The 23,659-nt window shown below is 42.5% G+C and overlaps 1 protein-coding gene across 4 annotated transcripts; it reads right to left on the bottom strand.

Moving 5' to 3' along the window:
- Positions 1–2,754: 2,754 nt before the first annotated feature.
- Positions 2,755–23,008, bottom strand: cluha (CLUH binding protein of NUMT mRNA a). 4 transcript variants are annotated; one of them, XM_012917164.5, is made up of 28 exons: positions 22,888–23,008; positions 22,604–22,794; positions 16,070–16,263; positions 15,753–15,924; positions 14,677–14,820; positions 13,551–13,678; positions 13,308–13,462; positions 12,619–12,744; positions 11,165–11,312; positions 10,987–11,079; positions 10,461–10,895; positions 10,116–10,375; positions 9,591–10,015; positions 8,897–8,998; positions 8,591–8,691; positions 7,729–7,881; positions 7,577–7,639; positions 7,239–7,483; positions 7,071–7,155; positions 6,827–6,980; positions 6,581–6,720; positions 6,355–6,435; positions 6,139–6,264; positions 5,925–6,046; positions 5,739–5,832; positions 5,519–5,653; positions 5,333–5,406; positions 2,755–4,597 (listed from the first exon to the last, which is right to left on the bottom strand). In XM_012917164.5, exons 2-28 carry the CDS (start codon positions 22,725–22,727, stop codon positions 4,471–4,473), a joined length of 4,206 nt encoding a protein of 1,401 aa, XP_012772618.1. In that variant the 5' UTR covers positions 22,728–22,794; positions 22,888–23,008; the 3' UTR covers positions 2,755–4,470. The 4 variants fall into 4 exon arrangements, with proteins under 4 accessions (XP_012772618.1, XP_004543847.1, XP_004543848.1 ...); XM_004543790.6 differs by having other exon boundaries at positions 22,604–22,955; XM_004543791.4 differs by having other exon boundaries at positions 9,678–10,015; positions 22,604–22,954.
- Between the last annotated feature and the right edge of the window lie 651 nt (positions 23,009–23,659).

The raw sequence follows: 23,659 nt of genomic DNA, 5'->3' as shown, positions 1-23,659 counted from the left end.
GAGCGCGCGCGCCCTTGGTCGTTATTTTATTTGCCTGTTAACTCTTAGATTGCGGCTTCTCATTAGTATGTTTTAAATAGAGGAAATTGTCCTAAATGTCATGAGTGATTTAGAGACTTAATAAACTCACAGAAGGGCACTTTTTTATTTAGTGATTTAATTATTTTTTGTACTTTACACGCCAATTCTAGGATATTTCTCAGGTAAATTCCTTTTTTATTACCCCCCCATCTTAGTAAGCTTTATAAATAATCTTTTTACTTATAAAACTTGCTGAGTATGAAAATATGTTCCATGTTTAAAACCTTTGCTTTGACTGACAGCAGCTGCTGAAATTTGATTTTTTTTCTTTTTGGTGTTGTTACTAGTTCCTCTTTTGTACCAGCTGAGACACATGTCTGTCAGTTATTTACAAATAGACCGATACCGATCAAGAGCTGATACTGATGTTCCTCAGATACACAGTCAACAAAGGGTTTTTCCCCACAGGACCATACATGCAGTTCTGTCAAAGCTAAGTATTGAGTATTCCTTTCGTATGAACGGGAGTAAGTAGCCACTGCCAGATGCTGCTAATCAAATGCACTTGATTAACTGAGCATCTCTATAAAGGCATAAGTATTGGTAGTGTTTTAACACAATGCCAAAATCTTCTCAGTAGTGGAGGTCCCAGCAAACTCACTCCAAGGTTAGACCTTAGAGCCTTCAAAGAAAAATCAAGAACCCTACAGCTCAGACTCTATGGGCCTCAAGAGTCTGAGCTGTTCGCAAGTCAGTTCGCAAGTTAAATGTGAAAGTTAATGCAGTTCGTGCATAATTAAGAAACGACTGAACAAGTGTGTGTTGTGCTGCCAGAAGAAAGACTTCTTTCTAAAAAAGACGATGGCAACATGCCTTAGTTTTGCAAAGCTGCATCTGAACACCCACAAAACTTTGGGAACGTCCTTTGGACAGACAAGACAAGCACAACTTAGCACAAACATCTCATATGAGTTCAACAAGCATGCCGGTGGTGGTTTGATGACTTGGGCTTTTTTCAGAGCTACAGGACCTGGGCACCTTGCACTCACTGAATTGGCCGTGAAGTTCTCTGAATACCCAAGTAGTCTGTAGAGTCAAATGCGAGGCCATCTGTATGACAGCTGAAGCGTCACTTGGTGTCATGCAACAAGAGAAAAGAATCAAGGTGTTGCAATGATCTAGTCAAAGTCCAGACCTCAACCTAATTGAAATACTGGGGTGAGCACACTAAAGAGCTATGTATACATTAGGTGTACTTAGTGTTTCCATGGGACTGCGTCGAGTCCTTGAAAACTTTTTCACATCTGCACTGGCTACTTGTTATAAAACAAATTAAAAACATATAAAAAAGTTGATAAAAAATCCGAACAGATCTTTCACTAGTTTTATTTTAATCCATTTTTAATATAAAAGCATACTCAGACCAAAAAATAATTAGATTTTGTAAAGAGCAACACACACAAATACCACACACCATCAGGGGAAGCAGACTCAAACACTAGGCTTAAGAAGTCTTTGTGGAGAAGAGATTTCATCAGCGAGAGAACACAAAACCCTCAAACAGCCACACAAAGACAGTATTGCAGTATGACCAGGAGCAGTGAAATGCATATTTTAGGATAGATATTTGCCTTTTTCTTCTTTTCACAGCACTCTTATTTTTTTTATAAGATAGTATGAGCTCTTTTTAACTTTAAAAAGCTACTTTGCACAGAGCCCATATGAGCAAGTTCAGTGTTTAATCTTTGAGTATTTGTCCTTTAAGTAAACATTCATTCTTCATGACCTGCTTTGCAATTTGAATGTAAAACAAAAAATGCAAAGTTCTGCAAAATATGTGTGAATGAATACACTTCATAGTTTTATATTATTACACTTTGCCCCCCCTCTTCTGGAGATAACCTCAAATAAACATCTACAGCATTCAGGAAAGAACCTACAGCAGAGTCAGACTGATGTCTCCAACTAAAGCAAAAAGCTAAGTGTTGAAAGGGCAGCAGAGCATCTCTGTAGACATTTTCCTGTCTCTCAGGGAGTTTCATAAACTATCGTAGCGTCAGATCATTAAATGTTCTGCTGCAAACATTTTACAACACGTTTAACAGCAGGTAGAACTACAAATGTGCTAAAAATTAAAGTTGTCACATCCTTGCTAAATGTAAAAACTTATTGGTATTTTAAAATTAATCAGAATCTCATGTAACGTTTACAGTAATGCAGTTTAATGCATTTCCAGTACATCTGGCTATGCTAGAAGAGATGTATGTTTCTAAAGTCCATGAGCATACTTTTCTAAATCAAATACAGCATGTGTATATCTGAACTTGCACCGTGACATTTCCTGTCATGTAGGTCAAACGTTTGTCCTTCACATACAGAAGAATGTTAGAGTGCCACCTTATGGACACTGTCTGTATTACTGCTGAATGCCACTTGGAGAGTAGGTGGGGAAGAAAATAATAATACAAGAAAACCAGAAGACATAATCACAAGGCTTATGTCAGCTTTTGTTTTGTTTTTTAAAGCCATCATCCTGCTGGTTTCCATTCAGGATAGAGAACAGGCACATGCTCAGCTGTTGTTGGTTCAGGAGCAATCTGGAAATCACTGTAGTGACCTCATCTCCTGGTGTGAAGAACTCATCTTTCATCGTTTTGTATACATCATTCTTCCAGTACAGTAAGAAGGCAAACTTCCAACAAGTAAAAATGTTTTTTAAAAAAAAAATGCATCATCGCTCTATTGCTTTAATCACTCACATCTTTCCATGAGAGGGAAAACATTAAGTTTACAGCAAAAACAAGCTTTTATCAGTCTTTTTTGGTACATCACTGAGGCAGCCCTTCCTTTCCCCCCCACGCCCCCCTCTCCTAATTTTGGTGACGCCGTGTACCTGTCGACACACAGCACAAGAAAGTTAACTAAAACTGCTTACTGCTCGCTCCTGTCTGGGATTCGGCTCCGTTACACATGAAGAAAATAACAAATCACATAACGAGAAGAAAAATAAAAATAAACAACCAGCAACGATAAGTCTGTCATCACTGCCGATGTCGAGAAGCGATGCGGTTAATTTCAGTACCAATTTCAGTATATCAGCGGATTTTTGGGGCCCAGAAAAGAACCCAGTTTACCGTGTGCAGAATTATTAAAGATTTGGAAAGCCAATGTTTTCTCAGCCTCTATTCAAACTATGCGAGGAAAGCCCCGGCCAACAGATTTGATGTCAGACTACACAAAGACGCACACTGTCAAACACACAAACACACATGCACATATTCTTTCACTGTGCAAAAATAGATATTTGAACACAGCTAACTCATATATATAGAGATAAATCTACTGCTTAAGGTGGACGTTTTCTTTTTGTTCAAATCTGTGTTTCCCATACACATCAATCAAGTACTTGTCTAATAGAGATTTATACATCGTTTTTCCATTTCTATACATTTTCTATAAAACAGACATGGCTTTAAATTAACTGATGATGAACAGGCAATAAAATTCCTTCTTACCCCCCCCTGTGCACTTTTACAAAAATAATCCATAAAAAGAAATTAAAAAAATAAAAATAAAATCAACCTAAATGATTAGTTGTGAGCTCGCTAATTTGTGACTGCGCTGGAGAAACGGGAACCAGAGGATACAGCATGCACCCTCCCGGGATGTCTCAAGTACAAATGACAGATCAAATTAGTTCATTATTGAGGACACGTGTGAATGATGGGTGCTCGCTGCAAGGCGGCTCAATGAGCCACTAACAAGGGAAGTTTACATTCAGAAGCCCCACTTGAAAAATGGCAAATTTAGTAACTGGTCTTTTCTGGTCTTAGTGCACAATAGAAAGTACCCCTGAGTTCAAGGACAGGGTAGGATCCACCACGAGTCGGTGGCTACTTGCCCGAGGATCTTCGAGGCTCTTTAGGCAATGACGGGGGCAGAATATGGTCCTGGGCCAACAGTGCTGTGGAAAGTTTGAGCTGAGAAGAAGAATGGCTTGTGTGTGGGGGGGGATTATGGTAGAGTGGATAAGGCTCTGGTATAAAATGTCATGGTCATTCTTGGTCTCCCGCCCCCGGCTGAAACCCTCGTTTCATATTCATCGTAATTCTAACACAGCCAACACGCTCTAGGGCTTCATCACCAGGTTCTCGGGATTTTCAGATTGCACGGTACTGTGGTTTTACATGGTTTGTACTTTCTCCTCCCCTCTATCCCTACTTTGTAGGAAATTCCTGCTCAGTATTCCTTTCTCCTACAGTTCATCAGTCTGTGTCTGGACTACCCTGACCCCTCCCCTCCCTCTTTTTTATTTATTTATATTTTTCTCATTTATTTATGTTGATTTAGACTGCTCGGCTTTCGGGTCCACAGGCTTTGTGACTCATCCATCACAGCCCGTCTTTCTCTCCCATAGCAGAAAATAGCTGTGTTGGCCACTACTCAATATTAATCGATGGGAATTTTGTCTTCCAATTCCAGTGAGCGGTCCTCAGCAGGCTCCTCGCTCTTTCCCAGCTCCTGCAGCTGCTGCCGCCTCTGCACCTCTGCCTTCAGGTTCTCCAGATCCTTTGGGCTGAAAAAAAGAGAAGAAAAATCAACACACAACTCCCTAAGATAGAAGAAATCCTGAGCCTATAATTATCCCCATTCATGTCACAGACATGCTCCCAGAGCTACACACTAACCACACCTTCATCTCAAGGATTCAAGGAGCTTTATTGTCATTTGCATCACATGTTTACATGAGGTGGAACGAAATTAAATTACAAGTCATTATTTACTAGAAAGGATGTGGTCCAATATCAGAACAGGCACACAGATTTCTGTCTGCAGGATTTATGGTTGTATAGGCACACATACATCCACACAGCCTGTGTAGTTTAACACTTTATTATCCTAAGTCAAAGCATTTGTGGAAAAATTGGAGAACTATGGCTCAAGACTACTTTAAAAATAATACTAGAAAGTGTGACACCCTGGAAGCAAAATACAAAGCAATCAGGGGTAGCTCAAGACTTTTGCACAGTACTCTAATGGCCATTTTCTGGGAAGGATTAATTCAAATATAGGAAGTGAGTATAGTGACCCAAAAGAGTGAAATTTCTATAAAATCCTAACTAAAGCAAAGATTGGAAATGCAATCTTAACACTCTCGGAGAACCAGGGTTACGCTAATAACCAAATAATTTCCCCATTTATTCAGTTCCACAGTTTAATGTCTGAGGAAGCCACTGACTTCCTGCATGTTGTGAGATTACCAACCCATATACAAGCAACAAAGAGCAGTAATGCTCCTTTATGCGTCTACCTGAGAGGTATAAAGATGATGCCATTGATGATGTTGAGCTGGTCCAGGATGGTGGCCATGCTGGGTGCAGTGAACTAGAAAATCAGAGGGGGGGGAAAGGGGGGAACGAAAAAAAGCCATCAGCACTGAACATTTGGACATAATCAGCTGGAAGCACAAAAAAACAAAATGACTTGGAACATTTACCTTAAGGGGCATAATGCTGGCGTTAGAGCCATTTTTGTAGATCTCATTCATGGTTCTCTGCAGAGCTACAGCCTGCTGCGTGAGATACTTCAGATACTCAGAACTCTCCTTGGTCTTCTCATGGGCCTCGCCCATCTGACAGGAGGAAAAAAACATTAGAAAAAAAACTGCTTCATCACAACTGGTAAAGTTAAAGTGTATGAACTGCTGTGGAGCATACCTGGTTCTTATAAATGGTGTAACCCTCCTTCTCGTGCTGCAGTGCAGAGCGGAACTCAGCCTTGCTCTCATAAACTCTTGCAACCAAATGATGACTGAAAAAACAATAAGGCAGTTATAATACAAACCATCATGCCATTACTACTTTTATTCTAATGCATATGAATGAATAAATCAATCTACCCACCTGAGGGCTACTTTGAGGGACCGAGGTCCATGGTACTTTGTGTTGATGGTCAAAGCGTTCTCCAGGAATCTCAGAGATAAATCGTACTCCATGACTCCATGCAGCACCAGCCCGATGTTACTCTGAGGAAGTCAGGAACAAAGTTCAATAATTTTGCTTTTTCCCCACCTTATGAGAAATAACGTTAAAGCCAGCAGGCGAAGTCTGCACTCACGTCCAGCAGAGCCATCTCAGGGTGGTCCTCCCCACAAATCAACAACATGAGGTAACGAGCGCGGTACAGAAGCTTCAGGGCAGTCGAAAGCTGGTTGTTGGCAAAGCAGTACAGGGCCAAGTGCATCTGACAAATGAAAGGAACAAACAAGTTTAGAAGGATATTAAACATGGTCAACATGACAAACATGAGTTCCTCCTCCATCTGGTAGCTTACATATTCTTGAATTGTGTTGGGATGCTCGATGCCAAGGACTCTTTCACTCATCAGAACAGCCTTTTGCTGATTGCTGAGAGCCTGCAGGTAAATATAAAACACAAACAAAAAAACAAAACAAAAAGAGCCATTCAGCACCACAAAAAAAAAAATCAGCATGAGCTTATATATATATATATATAAAAAAAAAAAAAAAAAAAAGGAAGCATTGCACATCTGTACCTACCTCAGGGTGATCTCCCAGGATGTAATTAAGGCGCGCCAGCAGGCGCAGGCAGGAGCAGATCTCTACGTGCATGGCTCCGTACACGTTGTTGAAGAGATTAAGAGCCTCGTTGATCAGCTCACATCCTTCCTTCAAGAAACCTGAGGGCAGTATAATGATTAATTTAGATATATTAGTACAAAAGGAAGAAGGGTTAATGCTCTGAAAAAACTTTTTTTTTTTTTTTACACAGCATGCAAACGTCACCTTGCTGCACTTTGGCCTGCCCACTCTGGAAGAAGTGGAAGGCATCTGTGGCTTTGGGGTTTACATGTTTCACCACAGGGAAAATGTTCAGGATGTCCTCTTCTGTGAAGGCAGGCTTATGGCGGCTGTCGAAGTTATACTCCTTTATCAGGATCTAAAAGTCAAATAAAACACAAGTCTAAGAAAGGATGTGATGACCATTCGGTAAAGTGAGGGTGCAGTCACTACATTGTAAATGAGTTACCTGTATGCCAGTTTTGACTGAAATTTCTCTGAGCAGAGTGATTTTCTGGAGGCCGAATTTCTCCACAACTTGGTCGACACTTTCACTGTGCAATGAGTAAATAGGTTTTATTTAGAAATACATACAAAGTCTCTACATTTGTTTGAGTTTAACAGGTGGGGTCCTTACCACTGTAGGGTAAAGTGATAATAGCTCTGGGCCTCAGAGGCAATGTTCTTCCACAGTTCACTCGGTGTCAGGCTGGCCCACGCCGTGTTGTCGCCACCGCCGGGGACCCTGTTGCGACGTTTGCGGTTTTTGCGGCGTGACACCAGTTCATCGGGAGGCAGGTGGGCAACGGCGTCTGGGAAGGAGCTCAGGAAGCAGTTTAGGAAATGGCTCACAGCAGCAGAGAGTGCAGACAGCTCTACACCCTGCAGGAAAAAAAGCACAGATGAAAATAAACAACAGCTCGTTGATGTCTTTAAAAGAGAGCAGAAAATGTTGCACCATTAAATTTAACTAACCTGGAGGTACGTCTTGAATATATGTTTTGCACATCTGGTGATCAGCTCAGTTATTCCTATTCTCTAAAAAAAAACAAGAAGAATTTTATTTATTTTTTTAAATTTAAACTGTGTGCTGATTCTATTGGTCAGATTTGAGGAATCAGACTCACATAGATGTGCTCCAGCTGGGCTTTGGCAGGAGTCTTCTCCATAAACTCCAGGACTGTGCCCAAATAGCGAACATTGATGCCTCTCTGGTGCAAAGCCTCCGTTAGTGAGGCTCCATCCATGGGCAGAGCGCTGTGGTCCAAACAGTCCTTCACCTGGTTATGAAAACACACAAACATGGCTTTAAACTCAGACACAGACAACCCTACGTGATAATTTGATGTGCAAGCATTTACCGAACAGACTTATCATTGTAACAATGAAATTAGGCGCACAAGTCCAATATAAAAACAGTTAAGTGCAGAAAACTACTAATAAAATACCATAAATATGCTTTAAATTTCCACAAAAACAGAAGTAGCATATCTGAACGCATGCTCTGAATTATCATCAGACAAAGGGTAACAGTTCATACAATGACCAGGACTGAGAGCAGTCCTGATGATGTTTTGCAGTCTTTTGGGGTAGTGCGAGGTGGTGACATCTTCTATGGCAGCTAAATATAGGAGGTCCTACTAATCTGATCCCTGCAGTCGTGAAATTTAATTTTTTCCCCCCCAAGTAGTTTACAATTAAAACTTAAATTTGACTCTCTCTATAAGAGTCTCCCAGCTGCAAAGGTTTTATACACCGGAAAAGCAAAAACAGAGTTGGTGAATAGTTTAAGCAGAACACATTATGCTTTAATCATTTCATGTTAGACACTACCTGGGCCTTCATTTCCTTAGCCACACACAAGCCTTCATCGGGGAGTTTAACATGATCGTGATGTCCTTATAATAAAAGGCAAAAACTATTTGAATCCACACTCTTCACACACCAAGACAACTCAGCTGGATGTTTGGGAGCAGAAGCGTCACTGACCAGTGTTGGGACCTGACAGGAAACCAGGAAGGCAGCTGCGTCTTTGAGTAGCTGCTTCTGCTTCTGGATGTCGTCTGCGCTCTCTTCAGGGAACCGTACTCCTGGTTCAACACCACAAACACAATCATTGCTTTTTGTTGTATTCACTTTTGAAGTAATCGGGAATCAAATGTGGTAGTGTCTCCACAACTCTAGTTTTCCACTTCCAAAACTTAAAAGCTTCACACAATGTTCATGGAAAAGATCATTTCTGACTTCCCAGCTATTTGTTTCTAATAACCCATATAATAGGAATCATCATGTTACCTGGGGAGAAGATATCAGGGTTGAAGCGGATATCGAAAGCTGTGTCGCTGATGGAGCCCACTGCCTTACAGGCATTCAGGACCACTTCACGGCTTTTGGGGTCTGTTTGTGTTTGGGACCAAAGACAAAAAAAAAAATAAAAAAATAAAAATACAGAAATGTTAAAGGTGATTACGTCAGACAGGTCATGTCAAAATGTGTAAAGATTAGTTCTGATCTGAACTGTTCTCAAACTATCTGTTCACACATCAATACACAACAGCAGTCCAGTTTATTTCACCCTGGTCTCAGCAGAGCACCCACCACCATTCGATCAGGACCACAAACCCTCGCTCTATGATTGGCTCACACAGATTACACAAATCACGCACCACAAGGTTATTTCTGCATTTCAAAGCACCTTTGGATTAATCAACACAGCACCCGATTATGGAGTTATTGGGTCAAATCCTGCTGCAAAGGGATCACAGGCTGGGAATAGGTTGTTTCGGGGGGGGCACTATTCCCTGCTGCAGGCTGAGGACTGAACGGGAACAGCTACTCAGGTGGAAAGAAAACACTATGATCCAGTAATTTTAGAGTTCTATTGATCCATTTCTTTTTTCTATGCCGTTATCCACCAGAGTAGCTCTCTCTGTATTGTCCTGGCCCCAATTTTTGGGGGGGGTGGGCGCGGCGGTGTTTCTAAACGTACCAATACTAGATCCATCTTCGGCAACTAAGGTCTCCGCTAGCTCTTTGGCCTGAGCTAATCCTGGAATACTTTCCTCAAGCTCCTTACCCTCCAATGGGCCCTTGCATTCCCCGTTCTGGGTGGCTGTGGGGTCTACAGGCCCGTTTGTTGTGGGCTTCGAGGAGTTCTCTTCGTTGTCAGTTCCTGTTTGTGAGGCAGCAGTGGAAGCATTGTCTGTCTGGCTAGTGCTATCTGTGGAGATGTCTGTTGCTTTAGAGGAATCTGTGGCATTGGTCTGTGCTGTGTCTGTCTGGGTCGTGTCGGCTTTGCTCTCTGCGAGTGTTTCTGAGGTTTCTGTGATGGCGGGTGTGTCAGTCTTGATAGAGTCCCTGTTGGCTTTATGCTGCATCAGCTGTAACGCTGCCATCTTCATGAACAGGAGATATCTGAAGAGGAAGACAAGAAAAAGTAGCAAAGTCACTTCTATATAATCAGCACAGGTTTCTAGAAAACAGCTCATTATTGCTGCACAACAACAACACAAACCTGTGCTCAACAAAGGCTTCGATGAGCTCTTGGCGTAGACAGGCCAGGCGATGGCGGTGCTGGCGGGGGAAGCCTAGACGCTGGCACTCTGGAGACAGCTCCACTCCATCCACAGGCAGGAAGTTGAGGTCAGGGGGGAAGGTGCGAAGGAGGTCGAGAATATAGTGTCTGCCGTCATTCCCGATGATGCCTTTGCATTCGACAGAGGAGCACAGCTCCACCGTGTCATTCTTCTCATTCAGCACGCTGTGCCGCTGGATCTAAAATTTAACGTACAAAACATACACAGTATCTGTATGTAGACACGAGTCAGCTTTATTATTGTCACACAGTCACGCTTCTTACCTTTAGTGGCCTACTGGTCTTTTCCAGCAGTTCCAGGTATTTGCCGTGAGACACAACAGTCTTCCCAAAGTCAATGGAGCCGTAGATGACGCTCTGCTCCTGCTCACGCTCCAGGATACCTGGGATGATGGACTGGGCGGTGACACGGTAGCCTCTGTAGTCCACCACTACAGTTCCCAGAGTGTAAAGACCTTCCACATCCACCCCGCTGTAAGCTCGTACTCCGTTCAAGTCATTGGTGGGTGCTGCGTGGGCGGCCGCATCGCCCCCCAGCTCACGATAGTGGTCCCGCACATCGAAGCCCAGACTGAAAAAGATGTTGTTCCAGATGAACATCTGCATCCGAGTTTCTTCACCAGGGTTGATGGCCATTACGTTGCCATCAATTACAGCCATGGCACCTCGAGTGGCAGCTGCCGCAAAGTCACTGTGGACCTGCAGAAAGTAAAAGGTTTCACATTAAATTAGCATCAGCATAAGCAACAAGGTGGCTAATTAAAGAGCTGCAGAAAGTAAGACTTTAAACCTTGAATATAGCCCTCTCCCTTAGCAGCCGCTCAGGCAGGTTCTTCCGGGGCAGCTCTCTGGTAGTCTGCAGCTCTTCGTTCCAATCTCTGGTCTAGATGCACAACAAGAAAATTAATATTGGAAAAAACTTGAAATCATTCCTCTTGATGATCTGCTGCTGGATTCAGCGCCTTGACCTGTCCAGGGATGTGCTCCTCATAACCCAGGCGGGAGGTGTATGCGTCCTCAGCTCGAACACAGTCCATTGCATGGTCTACTTGCGGAGCAGTCCAGCTGTATACTTGGAAAGGCGTGGCTATCCTCTCAAACGGGTGTCTCTGGACTCTGCAGCAGTAAAAGAGAAACCATAATTTCCATGGTTCATAATTTAGCTGCAAATATCATTTTTCGCTTGCTGTGAGAGGGTCCTAAAACTAATAACTGATGAAAATCACAGTCTTGATATACAACTTTTATTTGCAAAGACTCATTTGTTATAAGATATTCAACTGCTGTCCCCGAATGTGAAAGAACAAAAGTGCAAAGTAAGTAGAGGTCAAAAAAATGACTTTTGTTCCTTTGGAGGGGACAAAAAAGAAAAAAAGAAAAAAAGAAAACAGCTCACAATCAGCATCAAGGCAAGTGAGAACAACAAATTACCGTAATTGTCGGGCTATAAGCCGCTACTTTTGCACAAGCTTTGAACCCTGCGGCTTTTAGTCAGGTGCGGCTTTTCTATGGATTGTCCATGATTTTTGTGATATCGTAAGAGGATTTGTTTTGTTTGTTCCGCTGTTGTACGGCACTACGTTGCCTGGCGGAAGCGTATGTGATCAGACACATAGTATCGGGGTTCAAGAGTGGTATGTTGGTCACATGTCTGTCCGCCAGGCAACGTAGTGCCGTACAATGTTATGCCCAACTCCACCAGTGGAATCTGACAGTGTGGAAAAGTGTGAAAACATCCATGATCACCAACGGATATCGAAGGGCTGGACTGCTGCATGATGGAGAGGAGGACACCGCCACGGCCCTTCAGAGGGTGTTCGACTCTGACACTGACAACGAGGATTTCTTTGGTTTTGAAAGTGACAACGAAGGAAAGAAGCGGAGAGTGAATGATGAAGCCATCCTGAGCCTGTTCGTTTCCGACACTGGAGAAGAGGACTTTGGTGGTTTTAGTGCGCAGGAAGATGGTGGTGAATGACTGACTTTTCTTCTTGTTAAAGCCGTGTCACTGCACCTGAGCCTAGAAGATAGTCCGAATCTATTTTTCTGGTGTGCTGTAGGTTATTGTTATGTACTACATTTGTTACTCATTTATGAAGCACAGTACATGTTTCGTACTTGTAATTACCGCTACTTGTACATATACCTAAAAAGTTATGCAAATATGTACCCATAACTTGTTTTTCAAAATATTAATAAAAGGGGTGTGTCTCCAAACAGCCATCTCTTTCCTGACAATTCGCTTTGTGCATATTCTCTTACATATGATAAGTCAACATTGAAACACCTGCGGCTTTTAGTCAGGTGCGGCTAATGTATGTAGAAAACAGGATTTTTCCCTGATCTTAGCTTGTGCGGCTAATATCCGGGTGCGCTTTGTAGTCCGGAAAATACGGTAAGTAAAAGAATGAAATGTTTTCACCTTTTCTTTTGCAGGGCGGTGAAGTTCTTCTTGAAGGCAGGGCTGATCTGGCTCAGCAGCTCAACTAGAGAGTGGCTCAAGAAGCTGGGATTAGCTGGTTTGGGGTTGAAGGTGTAGGTAGTAGACCTGAAAAGCACACAAGCACATTATCATCATGGTTCACACTAATATAGCCGAGTTCATCATCTGCAGCCTGCTAAATGGAGAAAAAGCATCTATATAAAAATACGAAAAAGAAACAAACTTGCTGTTAAATATCCCCGCCACACTACAAAGCACTAATACATGAAAGCAAGCTTATGACTGAGAAAACAGCTGGAAGGGGAAAAAAAAAGAACACATACAAAAAGAAAAAAAAAAAAAAAAAATCTTCATCCTAACAATGCAACATGTTTCCAGGCTGTCCACCTAAACAAACTGCATCAACATTTCCTGTTCTATTTTAAGGAAAAACACTACAGGAGAAAATGTGCCAACTATAATGAGCTGACTCACAGCATCGCTTCTTACATCACCTAATTGCAGACTAACTGCTGCCAAATGTCTTCACCTAATGGCATCTTGAATTATAAATACACGCTGCAGAAACGGTGCTGCCAAATGCTTAAACTGCACTTTAACGGCAGAGAGTCAGCTGCAGTAAGAACACAGAGCTTGTAAGGAGACACCAGGCCCAAACATCAACTGACTGGTTGAGGTAGAAGCCGCGTGTTGAGGCAGTGACGCTGACATGGCGCTCCTCCACAGTCACAATGTACAGGTACATGAGGTCGCCGTGCATCTTCCTGTTTCCAGGTGGAGGGTTCCACCCGCTCATGGTCAAGACCTTCAGGCACTGCATGGGCTGTGGAGCACGTAAAATAAGAGGATGAATCTCAAGTTTAAAAGCCAAACTTACTTCCCCCGTTTAAGTCCCTAAATGCCTTCCTCACCTTCCAGTCCTTATTCTGTGGCTGGAGGGGCACAAGGGGGCGCTCTTTACTACCGGGCAGGATGTGCTCTGGAGGGGTGCAGTCTATCTGCTCCATCTCGCTGCCCTTTTTCTTCCGCTTTCCAGTTTCTATAAGCAAAGGAAGAAGCAAGAAAGGAAAATTGGTGGATTTCTATTGAATAAAACAGCATGCATGCACACACACAGGACTAATGTGAACACATAAACCTTATTCAGTCACTCTTAAAACCATCTGTTGATCGCTTAACACAAGGGTGTAAAACATAAGGCTCAGGGTTCAGAATCAGCTCGGCAAAGACTCAATCCCAATGGACGGCTACGGGAACTTTTTCTGTCACGCTGACAGGTTTCTTTCATTTACTGCAGCAGCATTTCTTCATTATGCAGAAAACCCTAACCTTTTCCTCACATCTTTGAGATTAAATGTGTAGTAAAACTTCTTTAGACTGAGAGAAAGGGAACTTTCACTCGTCCAACCCACTTAAGATCAAGTTTGACATGTCTGAACAAACACATTGACTGAGAAGGGAGTCTTAGATTTTCTGCTTTTCATTTCTAAGCTGCATGCTGTTCGATTACTGCAAAGGCTGCAGCAGTGCATGGTGAAAATTCCAGAGCTGGGAAACATTTTACTCCCTTCTTAAAAATCCCCTGAAACAATTTAATCCTCAGCTCTTACGTATGAATAATATACAAGCAGTTTAAAAGGCGATTTCACTGAGAAGCAGGGGGGAAACCTCCTAATGCCAACAACAGTCATTCATTTATCTCCCGACTGCAAAGTAGGTTTTAAAATCCATCACTGAGAGAAGAAAACCGCGTGTCTGTCTCTCAGTGCAAATACTTCGCAAGAGAGTGCACCAACTTGCTGGTCTGCCCTCAACTTCATTTTGTCTCCATATTTTATTCCATCTCAGAAACGGGCATTTCAGCTCGTGTGCTCTTTGTTACGCTCACACGCTTCAAAACAGTGTAATACAAGGTTTATCAATAATTTAACAGAGTTTGTCTCAAATGTCCTCAAAGTCCAACTAAACTACACAAGGTCCAGCTCTGTAAGCAGGAATCACAGTCTTTAAAGAAACTGTTGATCCTTAGTGTCATACCTCCAAGATCTCCATCAGTGAAGATGCTCAGGAAAGAGAGAGAGTTGCAGTCTACTCCGTTGTAAGCGTCAGAAGGGTCCAGACTCTTCAGCAGGTCTCTGATGTGACGCACATGGATTCGAGCTTCACGCACCGTGTAGGGCTCTGAGGGAAACAAAACAAACAGTGTGGTTTAAAACCCAACTAAGCAACATGTATACTGAACTATTATGAGTGCTGGAGGCTACTCAAAATTTTGCATTACTCACAACTTTTTGGTTTTTAAGCAACAAATCAATTTGTCCCCCAAATTAAGTGGTTAACACAAGAGCATTTTCGCTCATATCAGCACAAGTGTCTTTTCCAATAACTTAAGGAATACCAGCCCAGAACACACCCCACAGAAGAATTTCACTTGTGTCTGCAAAGATCACACAAGTAGCCTCCTGCCAGCCAGTTCTGTACATTATCATCAAGTCGACTATTTTTGCACTGCTTCAGCATAGGTAACAGACACACTCTGAAACATATTCCTCAGATACAGCGTCACTGACGGGGAATACTTCAGTTTGGCTTTTGAGGCTGAGTTTAAACACTAATAGGAGCATGTTCATCTCTACTTTTGTTAACTGCAAAACTCAAACATTGGCCTGAGCGTCACTCTGGGTCATTTAACGCTAGCTTTATGTTAACGTCTTGTATTTAGCCGGACCCCTGACAAGTGTGACAATATGTATGTATGGATGGATATGATGATTAGAATTTAATGCGATTACCGATTTTAGAAACACCTTTTCCATTACATAAGTCGAACCCTTAGCAGACCCACGTGTATAATGCCGCAACATGACAACCAACATATTTGTATATAAAACGGTTTCAGGATCAGGCTGCACCTGCCAATACTGTGAGTTCCACCTGGTTCTCCTGGAGGTTTCTTCCTGTTAGTTTTTCCTTCCCACCAAAGTGCCTGGTCATCATGATTCTCTCTTAAACAGATAGCCATGAATGTAGTGCCCTTCTAAGTAAATGGACAACAGCTCTCAGGAAGTTAGTCCAAACTTTGCACGACAAGCCCTGGTGCTTCAGAATCTTACCTTCCACCACTTTGAGCACCGATCCCTCCTGCAGACCCTCGATAGACTTGAGCTCGGCAAAGTTGTCCAGCACATTTCCATCCAGCTGCAGAGAGAAGCAGGTGCGGTGGCAGGTGTCCTCACGGTCCATCAAAACCTGGTGGATTTCCTGCACCATCTCCTGGGGGGAGACCTGATGTTGGGGAAGAAATTAAAGAAATGAAGTGACACAGAAATGAGGAGGAGCAGCAACATTTAGTTCATGTTACAAACTACATCATCACAGACATGACTTGAAAGTCCTGTAGTTTTCTTAAAGAACTGCAGCTTATCCTCACCTGCAGGTCAAATGGCTCTGTCCCCGGAGCCTGGATCTTTACAGTGAAGCCTGTGTCCTGGATCACTATCACTTCCTGTTCGTTAGACTCCTCCCCTCCGTCTGCCTCGCCATTCCCATCCTGCTTTGAGTCCGTCTCCTCCGTATGCTCATGAGCCCTGTCACCATTTACCATGGCTGTATCTGCACTGTGCCCTTTAATGAAAAAAAGTGCATAGATCAAGCTTTATGTTAAGTCACAAGACATATCTACTAATAAAATATTCAACTACTTAAGGCTTTATTTAAAATAACACAACCAACTCCCTTTGTCAGAAACGACAATTTATTAACTTGTTGTTTTCCTCTCACCCTCAACCTGCGTCTGCCCCTCCCTGAGGCTGATTCTGCTGGAGGTTTCTTCCTGTTCAAATGGAGTTTTTCTTTCCCACTGTCACCAAGTGCTTGCTCACAGGGCTTTGCCTGATTGTTGGTGTTGTGTCTGTATTATGCCCCTTAAAATATAAATGTCCTCAAAGCAACTACTGTTGTTATAGAAAAAAAAATTGAATTGAACTCAATTGTTAGTTGGATAAACCATTTACAAAAAAAAGAACAAAAAAAAAAGTTGATCATCGCTTTCTGAATTTTCCACTTTAATACAAGTGTGATCTTAATTAGAAAATATTGTAAAATAAATGTTGTAACCCAAAAAGTGACATTTGGCGTACTGGTGACAAAATGCAGCCGTAAGCACACTGAGTATTAGCACATTCTTCCTTTGAATTTCTTATGAGTAATTGAAAACTGTGTTTTTCCTGTTTGGGAACTTATAAAAACCAGTTCCAATCTTTTCAATAGTCATGAGGAGGCTGGACAGAAGCACTGTCTCGGTTTCAGAACTGTTAGAGTCTTGTTTCCACTAATGAAAGGGGGAAAAATATTTTCCATCATAAGTCAACATTTCAAGTGAAGAAGTTTGACTTAATAACTCAACCTTCTGGAAAAAAAAAAAAAAAAAAAAAAAAAAAAAAAAAAAAAAAAAAAAATCACTAAAACATAATCTAGCCTTTCTGGTTATTGTTTTGTTCCAGTAACAATCTCAATCAAGCTAACATGCTAAAATGCCACCACAGACTACACTACAGGCTAATTCTGCTAACACTGAAAGGACAAAGGGACAATTGTTATGCACTCTCCAAGTGAGCTCACCTTGCCAAACAGCATGACACAGGAATTTATATGTAGTTACAGACATATGGTACTACAGCTGTCTGGTGATGCTAAACTGTGTAAACTGGATAAGTATATTCAAATGAAACAAAGACGTGTATTTGCCCTTTCTTCCACATCAATAATAATAATAATAATATAATAATAAAGCTACTGCTGGGTCCTACCTTGTCACAAGGGTTCAACACTGTGGCCCTTCGCATCCGAATTCCAGCTGGAATTAAAACAGTGACCCTTCACTTGTCAAGTGAATGCGTTAACCACCACACTATGTAGTTATTGTGTCAACTGCACCAGATACAGGAGCGTTCCTGTCAAAGCCTCGAGGCCATTTGCTGGGTAACACTGTGTTTATGCTATAATTTGTTTGTTTACAGCATAATTTAGACAATGCACCTCTTTGGCTGCCATCAGTGACTCAGCCATCATGTCAACACTAACTCACTTTTCTTCCACATAAGCAGCCAGGTCACAAATAAGGAAGGCAATCCTCCAGGCCCAGATGATCTTACCGATATCCTTATAAAATATTTATTTACGGTTGAGCAAAGCCAACAAAGCTCAGCTATACCATGACAATGCTGTGGTTTTGCTTCCCTGAAGTCGACAAAGACTAGAGGATTAGCGTGAGGGATCTTCTCAACACTCAGATCTCTCTTTTTATTCAAACATCAACAGTACTGAAAAGACCATGCTGACAATCATAACTGACTTGAGTCACTAATGATTTATCTGAAATTTGACAATAAGTAACCAGCTTCGTCTAGAAAAGGAAAACGCTTGGTTTCCAGCAGTGACCTGCTGAAACCTACACCGTTGCAACACTGCAGGGAACTCAGCCAGGAGGCCTCGAGGGAGGATTTCACCATTCACGAGAGGGAATTATGGGTCACTTACATGGATATCTGCTTATACCAGCACTGTGACAAATAATCCAGCAGTTGCTTTACCTTTTTATAGAAATCAGAGCCACCAAAATTATTCTCTGTAAATTCTCTGTAAAATAGGCCAGCTGAGAAAAGTCTGACAGCTCCTCTCATTATACAGACGACGGATGGATATTATTTTCTTGAGTAACAGTTAAGGTGAGAGGAAAATGACATGAATAAAAATGAGCTAAATTAATTCAAAGGAACAGGGGCCCACTGCAAGGACATCAGGCAAATGTTTTCTCTCACTGACCTACAACTGCTGCCAGCCAGCGCGTCCTTGCTGCCTGTCAAGGGTAACGCGATGTCAGGGTTACTCGGAGAGAAGGGGCCAGAGGGAGGGGAGGGGCTGGACCTGGACCGCGACCCCGGGTGGGGAATGAACGCAGTGAGACGGTGGGGGAGAGGTGGAAGAAGCGCATGGGAGAGGAACAACAGGCCACGCTCTGAATAACAAACATAACTGCTTCAGGGCGAGTGAGCATGCGGGCCAACAATGTCGGAAAGAATGAGGGATCTATGCAGAAACATTTCATCTCCGAGTTGAGCTCTATTTTGGCTCACACAAGTGACATGATGATGACTAACTTCTGAAATATTACAGACCAGATAGGAAGGAAATAACACGAAGTATTAGGCCAATACTGCACTTCTTAAGTCCAGCTTCTTAAAATTTGATTTGCGGCCTCATTTTAAATTTAATTTAATTAAATATCTTCAGGTAATGAATGGTTAGTGATACAAAACAAGTCACTTGAAGAGGTTATCTCTGGATCCTGAAGCTGAGAGACTGTGATAAGAGGCACTTTACAGATTTTCTAATGTTTCATTAACCAAAAGAAGATCTACAGACATTAACGGCTGTCTCTGATCATTTCGTTTTGATTAACTCATAAGAAACAAAGAGGGGAGTTGGCGTGCAATTGGCTAGATTAAGTCTGTAGATATCAGATTCATCATCGCAGAAACCCAACAGTACAAAGCACTATAAGTGATAAGACTAATGATGAGGTTTTCCAGTGGACAAAGCATTGCAAAACAGACCTATTCTCTACAGTAGAGGGATTAAAGTTCATCAGAAAGTAGGTAATGAGGCAAAAGGAGGCGGGAGAAGCAATGTTAAAACAGTGAAGAGGAAATGTTGCATGCTGCTTTACTTCAGTGTAGAAAATAGAGATGCACTACCTGGTTATAAGTGCATAGATTCCCAAATGCAGGAGAAGGACCTAATGAAGTGGGTCAATTTTCCACTCAGGGTGTACATCAGAAAGTCTGCCAGAAATCCTTGAGAATGACTACTTAATTTAATACAAGTATGATAAAATGTCTCATTCACTGGCTGAAATCAGACACTTCTAATTCTTTTAGTATTACTTCATCAGCTAAACTGTAAATTCGTGCTCTATTTGTGGAGAAATATATGACAAAATATGAGTTTTACAGTGTAATGATGTGTTACTTTATAATAAACCTCTAAACATATCTGTTTACCTAAAATAAATGCTGTGATTTCTCTTTTGGCATTAAGTATCATCACATCTAATTAGACAGTGCTAACTTGACCAGTAATTGAAAGGCACGTTTCAGTGGAACAATCAAACCGCTCTAATCAGAGTCAAATAATTAAAAGCAGTGATTAAAAACCATGTATAGGAGCGGCCATTAAGCACTGTAGCAAATGCTCAGACTGGTACAACGCCCAAGTCCTCGGTAAGGAATGAAGATCAAGGATTTTGATTTGTTTTTTTGTTTTTTTAAAGAAAAAAAATTATTAGATACATTCAAATACTAACAAACAACTGAAGATCAAACTGAAAATGATTCAAACTTAAAGCTCAGTGCTGAACTGCACTCTCTTGTTTACTCCATTAGCCTACTTCTGCTGTTAAACAATAAAGCCAGCCAAGCAGCCATCTAGCCACTCCGCAGCCCTTGACACCATCACCATGGCAACATTAACCAGCCTGTCAACACCGAAAACACCACCTAGCACACAAGGCCCCTCTGTAATCGAGTTTGATGGACCACAAGGTGGCATCCTTCTGGTGGACGGCCACACAAAGACTGAAATCTAAAAGTCTGCCAGCAGATTCTCCGTTGTTGTAATTTGTTCCCCGAGCATTGAATGATGCTAGAGACTTTTTTTTGTGGTGCAGGCTTGAGAGGGGGCAACTTGAGTCACAAACAGGATCCATGAGGATCCATGAGTCCAACCCATAACACGACAAACAATGACATTTCTGCCATAGCTCCAATAAATGTCTGTTTTTTTTAAATGAAATTATACATATACATATCCGTAGAGACAAAAAATAAATAAATCCATTCAACTCTGAGCCACAAACTACAAAGACAACGAGACAAACAGCAGAGGTGTGGAAGATGCCAAGAGAGATGAGCAATCGAGGCAGGGTGTCAGTGATTGCTGGGATTAGCAAGGGCACTCTTCCACCCACAGGAGCATTAAGCTCCTTAAAGCCACAGAGTGACCCTCACCTCGACCTGTCTGCTCAGCCACGTGCTGTTAGTATGTCTAGTTACAACTACTCACTGAGACGCATCAACCTCGTCACCATTGCCCAGTGATTACATTTGCTATTGATTCTTGATTAGTCCATGAGTGGTTTGGGATGTAAAATGTAATTTTAAATTAAAAATGCTTCAAGTGCTGACATGTGAAGTCACACTGCTTGGTTAATGCTGGATTTCTGGGGCTGAAGCAGATATAGCTTTCCAAGAACATCTACAAACATATGAACCTGCTACAGTTATACTGGAAAGAAGAAAATCACAAGCTTAAAATACAGCTGGACTAAAAGTCCATGTGCCATCAGCTGTGATGCTACTCTGCAACACGTGATGCCAACAGTACAGATATGTGCTGACACAACTTCCCCAAGAAGGGAGAAAGCTTGGAGCTGTACTGCTATGTTCATGAAGCCCATGTGACACCCAGGCTCCAATAAACACTAAACGACTGGAAATAGGAAAGCTTTAATTACACGAGAGGATGCCTGGCAGCTCAATCTTTAACATCCATTCCTCTTCCTCCGCACATGTCAAAATCATCTCAGCTTCTTGCCTCTCTAACATCAAGCTGAAAAACCACAACTCATTTCTAATCCCATCCCTCCCAATGACTCAAAACTATGGTTTAATACACTGTTTACGTCTGAAATGCAGTTCCATGTGGGATTTTATAATGAGTGACACACACACAAAACCACAGCTCTTCATCATCGAACCGACAAAGGTTCACTCCGGACAGCTGGAGGAATCAGATACTGTGCAATGAGACATTTCAAGGTCCGGGCAGGCTGCAATGAACTTCAGAGCTGTGGGAGTCAAACTTCACCAGGTGACAGCCCTTGCATTAAATCTAACCCCGCCTGCACCCACAGCACTCCGCCGCTGCTCCCAAACAACCTTCACCTGACAGCTTTTACTCACCAGCTCGCGTATTATTAGAGTAACCTTCCCCCTCACCGTGCGCACACCACCATCATGACTTATCGGCTATAACCAGCTTCCGCTTCCCGGTCGAGGAGGAACGCTCGACCTAATCAGGACGGGGGGGGTGAAGATGGGGCCGGTTAGAGGACTAACACCGACCACCTCGCGATTCAGCCACCTCACGCGTATTTTTCTATAGCTCGGTAACGACGAACATGTCTGCTACACAAGCTGTGTGATACACATACCACCCCCAGTAAAAATGAAGGCATGTGCGCGACCCCCCCCGTGTTCGTGTAAGCAGTGTGAAGCGCCACTGAAGGTGACCTTCAGTTACCGAACATGTGCGTCAGCGCGAGTTCGTGCTACGGCAGCTACTGCTGCTTTATGTGCTCTGAACAAACAGGCGCTACACAGGCGCTCCGTGCTTTACTCGAAAAACCATAGCTCCCCGTGATCACGTTTGGTTTTAAGGCACGAGACAGCTTTGACAGCGACAGGAGCGCCTGTGTGCTAGTTAGCTAACTAGCTAACCGGAGCGCTAACTAGCTTCACGCTGAATGGGACACGCTAAAGATAATGCTAGCATTACCGGCCAATGTGTTTAGGTTAGCCTGAGCAGCTTGCAGTGTCAGGCAGAAGTCCGAGCCAGCTGTGAATATAGCAGCGGTCCCAGTCGAGTGAAAAAAAAGCATTAACACCGGACAGTTGGTTAGCAGGTGGGTGCAAGGTGGAACCTTCAAACTTTCAGAGATGGAGGGGTAAAGCAGCAGCACTACGCTCGGTCTGAGGACCTTTAAGTCACACAGCGCAGCATGGAGGTGAAAGTCACCACATTTGGTGCATGCTGCACAGCTTCAGTAAAGCAGACATTCAGTCATGCTGTATGTATGTTGATTCTGCATGCACGATGAGCGCAGTGGTGTCTGCAGCGGACTTACCACAACCACAGGACTCTTTTAGAGGTGCCTTTCCTGCTCCTTTACCATCCTGGGCTCCATCCGCGGGATCTGCCGGATTGCAGTTAGGCACTGACGCCGGGATGTCATCTGTCTTGCTCACCATGGTCGGCAGTCAGTGTGTTTCTGTGACAGAAATCCCCCAGCAGCTTTGCTCGAATATTTGTGTGTCTCTGTAAATGAAACGCAAATAAACAAAGGCAAACTACAGCTTCTTCTCTGGCTGTCACGAGCTAGCTGGCGACATACGAGGGGTACAAGCTTACAAAAACAAGTCTACAGAGGAAGGACAGTGCTGTACATAGTGCCGATCACACGTGGTTTTCTCCTCCCCTCCTCTTGACCTCTTTGCCTTTGCGTTGCACCTCCCCACCTGCTCCGCGTGGCGCTACGGAAAGCCACACGCGACAATTCTTGCGCACTCACCAGTTTTTCATTTGTCTTGCACTAAAAGAAAACATGGACACATGGATGGAGAGAGGAAAACACGAGCATTTAAAACCCTAATCACATTAATGACCCGGTGTTTCTTCTTATGTGGAAGTGCATAGCATTTTATATCTTGAGGCATTCTTCCACATTTTTTATTGGCTGTACTTTGCAAAGCCTTCACACAAAATCCCCTCAAAATGGTCAGAAAATAGAACAATAGCTGAAATAACAATTTTAATAGTTATTTGGATTAGGTGCTGTAAAACGAATATTTCACCCTCTCCTAATTTTTGTTTGACCTCTCTGCTGTAAACCTGTCAGACGTCAACTTTTATGAAAATCTTGTGACTCAAGAAGGATGTAATCTAAGATTTTCAAATTGATACCGTAGGCGCATCTACTAGAATGCTGAGGGTAAAACTGGTGGATTACATTATTTTTGCATATTTTTCATACTTAAATGTGTCATCAAACAAAGTTCAATATTAGAGAAAGATAGCTTAAGTAAATATAACATGCAGTTTTCAAATGAATATTTAATTTTTAAGGGTTAAAATTAAAAAGCTGTACAAACCTTCCTGCCCTGATGCAAAAAAGAAAAATTAT

This window comes from Maylandia zebra, linkage group LG14 (assembly GCF_041146795.1).
Source record: "Maylandia zebra isolate NMK-2024a linkage group LG14, Mzebra_GT3a, whole genome shotgun sequence".
NCBI classification, from domain to species: domain Eukaryota; kingdom Metazoa; phylum Chordata; class Actinopteri; order Cichliformes; family Cichlidae; genus Maylandia; species Maylandia zebra.
This window is presented reverse-complemented; position numbering and strand designations above follow the sequence as displayed.

Coding starts and splice junctions, on each gene's coding strand:
- cluha (XM_012917164.5), bottom strand. CDS start 22,727: ATGGTGAGCAAGACAGATGACATCCCGGCGTCAGTGCCTAACTGCAAT. Junction 6,981..7,070: donor CAGTCAAAACTGGCATACAG/GTAACTCATTTA, acceptor TTTGACTTTTAG/ATCCTGATAAAGGAGTATAA. Junction 5,833..5,924: donor TCCCTCAAAGTAGCCCTCAG/GTGGGTAGATTG, acceptor TTGTTTTTTCAG/TCATCATTTGGTTGCAAGAG.